The sequence below is a fragment of the Gavialis gangeticus genome, unplaced genomic scaffold (genome assembly GCF_001723915.1).
Source record: "Gavialis gangeticus isolate Ggan-Ray unplaced genomic scaffold, GavGan_comp1, whole genome shotgun sequence".
In the NCBI taxonomy this organism is placed as follows: domain Eukaryota; kingdom Metazoa; phylum Chordata; order Crocodylia; family Gavialidae; genus Gavialis; species Gavialis gangeticus.
This window is the reverse complement of record NW_017729002.1, coordinates 21,487,480-21,493,408: the sequence shown is the minus strand read 5'-3', so window position 1 is coordinate 21,493,408 and position 5,929 is coordinate 21,487,480. Positions and strand designations below refer to the sequence as shown.

Here is a 5,929-nt window from a genome sequence, read left to right as displayed (position 1 = left end):
AATGCATTTCTAATATAGAGAAGCTAATTTAGCTTCTATACTGGCTATTCTGTGCCTAAAACATAATTGTGCAGCCTTTGTGGTTTAGATTCACTGCTTTAGTGTCCAGGCTTGCAGCATACCACCTTAACGTAAGTCTGCTGACTAATACAATTCAGCTTGCAAATTCTATAGAAAAATCTTCTAGACCCAGGGGCAGGCCAGATCCAGCCCATGGCTGCCCGTGTGGTGGTCCACATTGGGCTGAGCCCCTCCTGCTCCCACCCAGGCAACCCGAACCTGTACTTGCCCCAGCCAGCACACCAGCTTCTGGTGGAGCTGTTCCCAGTGCAGCTACAGCCAGCCGGATGTTCCTCTGTTCCCCTCGCCTCCAGTGGAAGCGGCCAGGCTGAAGCAGACCAGTGCAGCAGGGGGCAGAGTGGGAGGAGTGGCTGTTGGAGGCAAGGGGAGCACAGCAGCACCCAGCTGGCTGCAGCCACACTGGGACAGCTCCACCAGAAGCTTCATGTGCTGGCTGGAGCCGGTGGCTCCTGCTGCCAGGCTGCACTGCTTCAGGCAAGTGGAAGCTTCAGCTCCCAGCTGCTTTCCACCTGTTCTGCCTGCAGGGACTGCTCATTGACCTAGGTGGGCAGAATGAATGGAAGGTGGCCAGGTGCTGGAGCCAGAGTTCCATGCACTGGGCAAAAGCCTCCTGCTGAAGCTTGTCAGCTACCCAGAGCAACACAACAGGGGCAGGAGTGGCTGTGGCAGCAGCAGCCATGGCTGGAGACTAGGGAAGCAGAACAGCCCCGTCAGCCCTGACAGTCGCACAACCCAGCCTGACATAATGTGACTCTGACTGCAAGGCCAGGGACTGCATGGCCTAGCCCTCCTCCATGCCGTGCTGCATTTTGTCCCAGCTTTGCAGCTGGGAACCATGTGCTATCAGGGCAGGCTGGCCCAGGCTGGTTCTCTTGCACTTTATGGTTCCTGGATGCAAGTCCAGGACCCACATAGTGCAGAACAGAGCCAGCCTGGCATGCATGCGTGACTGAATGCATGTCATAGTTTCTAGAGATGTCAGCTATGCCCAGCTTCTGTAGACTGAGTCAAAAGTGAATTGGCATGACTGCTTCTGCTAAGCTACAGGACAGTACTACATCTGGGTGAGAACTTCCCCCAAGTTTTGACTTGTGCTGCAGTGTTAGGGAATGTAGCCTTATGGCAGTTAAGAGGTTGCCTTCATTGTCTGATGACTAGACCATCTTGCAGATCTGTCCCGTTGTTGCAGAAGGACCTTAGCCAAATCACTCCACCATTTCTACCATATCCGTCTGCCTTGTCCACCAACACTCAAATGGAATTTGTCACATAACTGTTAAGTCTTTACAGTTTCAGGAAGTGCAGCACAAAAAGACTTTCAAATCCATGCAGGGATATGGTGATAGGTTTTTAACTATGCTCTGAGCATCCTACATGTAAATTCCTCTAACCTCATGGCTTTCTTGTCTCTCCTAGCCTTGGGAGCTGCTTATGGGACAGCAAAGAGTGGCACGGGTATTGCAGCCATGTCTGTCATGAGGCCTGAGCTGATCATGAAATCAATCATCCCTGTTGTCATGGCAGGTATCATAGCCATCTATGGCCTGGTAGTGGCAGTCCTTATTGCCAATGCTCTTTCATCTACCATCACACTATACAAGTAAGTTCCTGCTATGTGTATTAATTACAGCCTTGAGTTGTATGTGTTTTTGGTTTGTTTAAAGGGGGGGAGTGGGGGTGGCTTCCCCACAGCAACTTCAGTTGCTCTTCAGAGAAATTGTTGGATGGCTGGGCACTAGGGCTGTACAAAGCTTCGGTCCCTAATTCGATTTGGACCAGTTCGGTGACTGAATCTCTGTATCCAAAATTGAATCTGAGGACCTTTTAATCTCTCCAAATCGATTTGGACTTGGATACATCTTCTTAAATGCCTTTTTTTTTCTACATACCTCAAAGTAGCAGGGGTTCTGAATGCTGTGGTGCTGGGGTAGATAAGCATCCCAGAGGAGCATTGGGATGGGGGGCTCCCCAGCATGGTTGGCAGCAGACCCAGAAGTAGACCAGAAGCACTTCTGGGTCTACCAGGGAGCATGTGTGGGAGGACCCCCCTGCACCCTCCCACCTCAGCAGCTGGTGCCTCCTGGGTCTGGGGGGGCACCCAGGGTCCCCCTGTCCCCAGTCACTGATCGGGGGGAGGGGGCCCAGCATGCTGTCTGGCAGACCTCAAGGTCCTTACAGTCCACTTCTGGGTTTATTGCCAAGCATGCTGGAGAGCGCCCCGTGCTGCTGTGGGACGGTCCATCTGCCCCAGCACTGCAGCAATCATGAGCTGAACTGCTACCTCAAGGTATATAGAAAAAACTTTTAAAATTGTCTGTGTCTGAATTGATTTGGCGAATTGTGAGATTCTGATTTGGCCAAACTGAATCAACGACAGTGATCCAGATCTGAATCAAATGGGGCCCATCTTGCACACCTCTACTGGGCACCACCTAAAACAAAACTAGTCTTCTCTATAGTGTTTTAAAGTACAGTTAGAAGCCCTATGGGTATTGTGGCAATGATGCCAAGAGATGTTTAAATATGGAACAAGTCTATAATCCTGTATAATCGGGGTCAGAGTCCAGACCTTGTTAATGCATTGGGCAGCACCCGGCCATATTTTAAACTTGAGTCTTTTTAATTGAACTTCTAACTAGTGGTGTTAGACCACTACATAATACTGCAAACCAAGCCTTTGTGCATGGTCCTTAAATGCTCCAGTTGTTAATACCTCCCTGAAAAAGCAGCCTAGAAAACTTTTTCTAGCCTGTTGGGAAGCAAACAGTCCCTGTTCCATGCTGCCAAACTCCTGAGTTGGTGAAGGTCTCTTCAGTCATCTTCTTCTAGGTGTTAACTCTTCTGAGTAAATGAGCAAAACTTTAAATTCTCTATGTACTGTAGTCACCAAGGAGATGCTTGTGAATAATTCAAGAAATGACTACTCGTCTCGGAGCATGTCATCTTGCTAGTAAACTAATCCTCTAGCTACACCTAGAAGCCTTCTTGCACCTGGTACAGCATGAAACCCAATCTGCTCTGAGTTCCTGAGAGGAGCTGGAACAAGCTTAAGATTTGTCAAAATTAAACTGATGATTGGCTGACTGAATGAGATGATACATCATGGCTACAATTAGAGGTGCACTGATATAGGTTCATGTAAGATCAGCACTGAAAAGGAAAATTAACATTATTAGCAATCTGCCTTTTTTGGCCAGAGTAGCCAATAATGTCACTGACAAATACTGCATGCACGCAGCCAAAGCATACATAAGGCAAGGAATACAGCCTGGCAGCTTGGAGAGTAGTATCTGGCTGGTAAATTTTTTGGGGGGGGGATTCAGATTGAGGCCCCCACAGTGAGAGAGTGGGGCAGGGGCAGCCACTGCCCAGCTAGGGTAGGGTGTGGGATGGAGCCACAGGTGGCTTGTATTGGGGGGCAGCTTCTACCAAGAAGACGCCAGCACAGCCCCTGGCCAAGCCCAAGCCCGCAGCAGGCAGCCTGCCCTCACTCTGCCCACACATCTGGGGCGGGGGGAGGAGGGGGCACATGGCCCTCCATGCCTCCCCCAGGGGTACATGGAGTGGCTAGGAGCTGCTCCCTTTGAGCTGCCCACAGCTCTTTCCTATGCCCCATCCCTGCCTTTGCAGGGGGTTGGTTTTTTGTTTTAACATCAGCCTCCATTCCAAGCATAGAACTATCACCTCTAATGCAAACAAAGTAGACTTCAAAATTGCCTAAATTCAACTTGGTCAAACAATCTGCTTCAGCAACTTTTTTTAATCTGACTGATAGTCACTTCCATAATGAGAAATTTGGTCTCTCCAAGAAGCTGTCTTTGAAAGCCTTAATGATCCAAATGCTAGCTCTGCATAGAGTGGAGACCATTATCACACTCTCTCTCTTCCCCAGTACTAAAGGTTTAGTTATCTATCACTTGAAATTGAAATGTCTTTCTTTTTAACCTACAGGAGCTTCCTTCAGCTGGGTGCTGGCTTGAGTGTGGGCCTCAGTGGTCTGGCTGCAGGCTTTGCCATTGGCATTGTGGGTGATGCAGGTGTACGGGGGACAGCACAGCAGCCCAGGTTGTTTGTGGGCATGATCCTGATCTTGATCTTCGCTGAAGTCTTGGGTCTCTATGGCCTCATTGTTGCCCTTATCCTTTCCACAAAGTAAACACCGTAGTATGATGTAAAGAGATGCAACAGAAACAAAACCACACTTAAAAAAAAAAAAATGACAAGCTCCAGAATGAAAATGGTCTCTCCAATGTGTACAGTTGTCTCAATTTGGTAGTTGATCTCTTGTAAATGCGCAATGTATGTTAGTGACTCGTCTGTCCTGTGTGTACTTCAATATTAAATTGGATGGGCTTCCCCAAGCCTGCTGCCTGGCTTGGGGTTGCCTACATGCAATTTTCCACCCATTTTGCCGTTAGAGTACTTTATGTATAAATATGAACTAGACTTGTAATTTTTCTCTTCACTGGATGTTTATTTATAAGACTTGACATGTTCATACATTTATGGAGCAAGAATTTTCAATTTCCCATGCTATATATATTAATCTTATATATAGGTAGATTATTACACTGTGGGGTCAATTGTAAGTGCAGAGAATTCCTTGGATGTAATTTGAATCTAAAGATTGCTGTAGTGTCCTGATATTGGAGTGTGAGAATTCTGTTTGTGTTTTACAGCAAATGTCAGAAACACTCCTGTGTTTCCAGTAGTAATAATGTATGCTCCGGCATCAAAGTCGTGCACCCAGTGCTGGGTATTGCAGTTATACAATGTTTCCAAATAAAACTTCCTCCACTAAATGACTGTAACAGACTTTTGTGGCTTAATTCAGTGCATCTGAAATAAGTCTCCCACTCCCTCTATAGGGATGGGGAATCCCCCAACATAGGGACAGGCACAGTTCCAAGGTTACTTGAGTAGTTAATAATGGAAGTCACCTTGTTGTGGTGCTTCAAACTCTTTTTGTACAGTGGGGGGGGGAAGTATCCATGAGGGTTAAAAATGTCTAAGGTGGGGTGGAGGAAAGGTAGAAGAAATTCTCACACTGTACAAGAACTTGAAAAACAGAAGGCTGCTTTCATTTTGGCTTACTGCACACTAGGCCAAGGATTGAAAGGGTATTGAGGTACTCAATGCAGGTTGGCTCTTAGCTCCTCATAGTGAGGTACAGTTAACTTCAGAGTGAGTACTAATGGAAAGGGTATAGACTAAGCATCTTCTATCCTGTAGAAAAAAGAGACTGCTTAATATCATATGTAAGGTAAATGCGCTATAAAAATACAGATGGAGGGTTCCTGATATTACAAAACATAATGGTGGATTGAGGGAAGTGAAATATCTTCATTATATCATCCGTTGTTCACTTACTGCGATACAAGAACATCAACTGTGTGATTTAGCTTGGTAGTCAACAGGCTGACAGACTGCTTATCCAAATGATGGGAAATTATCAAGCATAGAGATTATTATTTTGATTAATGGAAGCCTAACTTTGGAACAGGATTCTAACTGCAGAATGCCATTAAGTCAAAATGCTGCTTTCTCTGAAGTGCTGTAACAGTGTAAAGCTGTTTTCTGGAAGTGTAAAGCTGCCTTAAATCTGTTTAAGATGTCAAAGTAGCTAGCAACAAAAGGCTCAAGCCCTGCTTTTCAGAATAGAATTCTTGCAGGATTTTCCAGCAAATGCAAAGTTCTGTTTATTCCAAACTACAGATTCAAACTTCTGTGAAACATTTATGGTCTTTGCAAAACCAACTTCTAAAACAAACAAAAAAAAAATGTACTGAGACTTTTTTTTAAAGAACAAGCATGAATCTGTCCCAAACTTTTTTTTTTTTTTTTTTTT

General features: G+C 46.0%; 1 protein-coding gene across 1 annotated transcript in view; it reads left to right on the top strand.

The window, feature by feature from the left end:
• The window catches only part of ATP6V0C (ATPase H+ transporting V0 subunit c), a 43,054-nt gene extending 38,167 nt beyond the window's left edge, over positions 1–4,887 (top strand). The window contains exons 2-3 of the mRNA XM_019507648.1: positions 1,498–1,681; positions 4,033–4,887. Coding sequence (XP_019363193.1) covers positions 1,498–1,681; positions 4,033–4,237 — 389 coding nt within the window. The 3' untranslated portion in view covers positions 4,238–4,887. The remainder of the gene's footprint in view (positions 1–1,497; positions 1,682–4,032) is intronic.
• Positions 4,888–5,929: the final 1,042 nt, after the last annotated feature.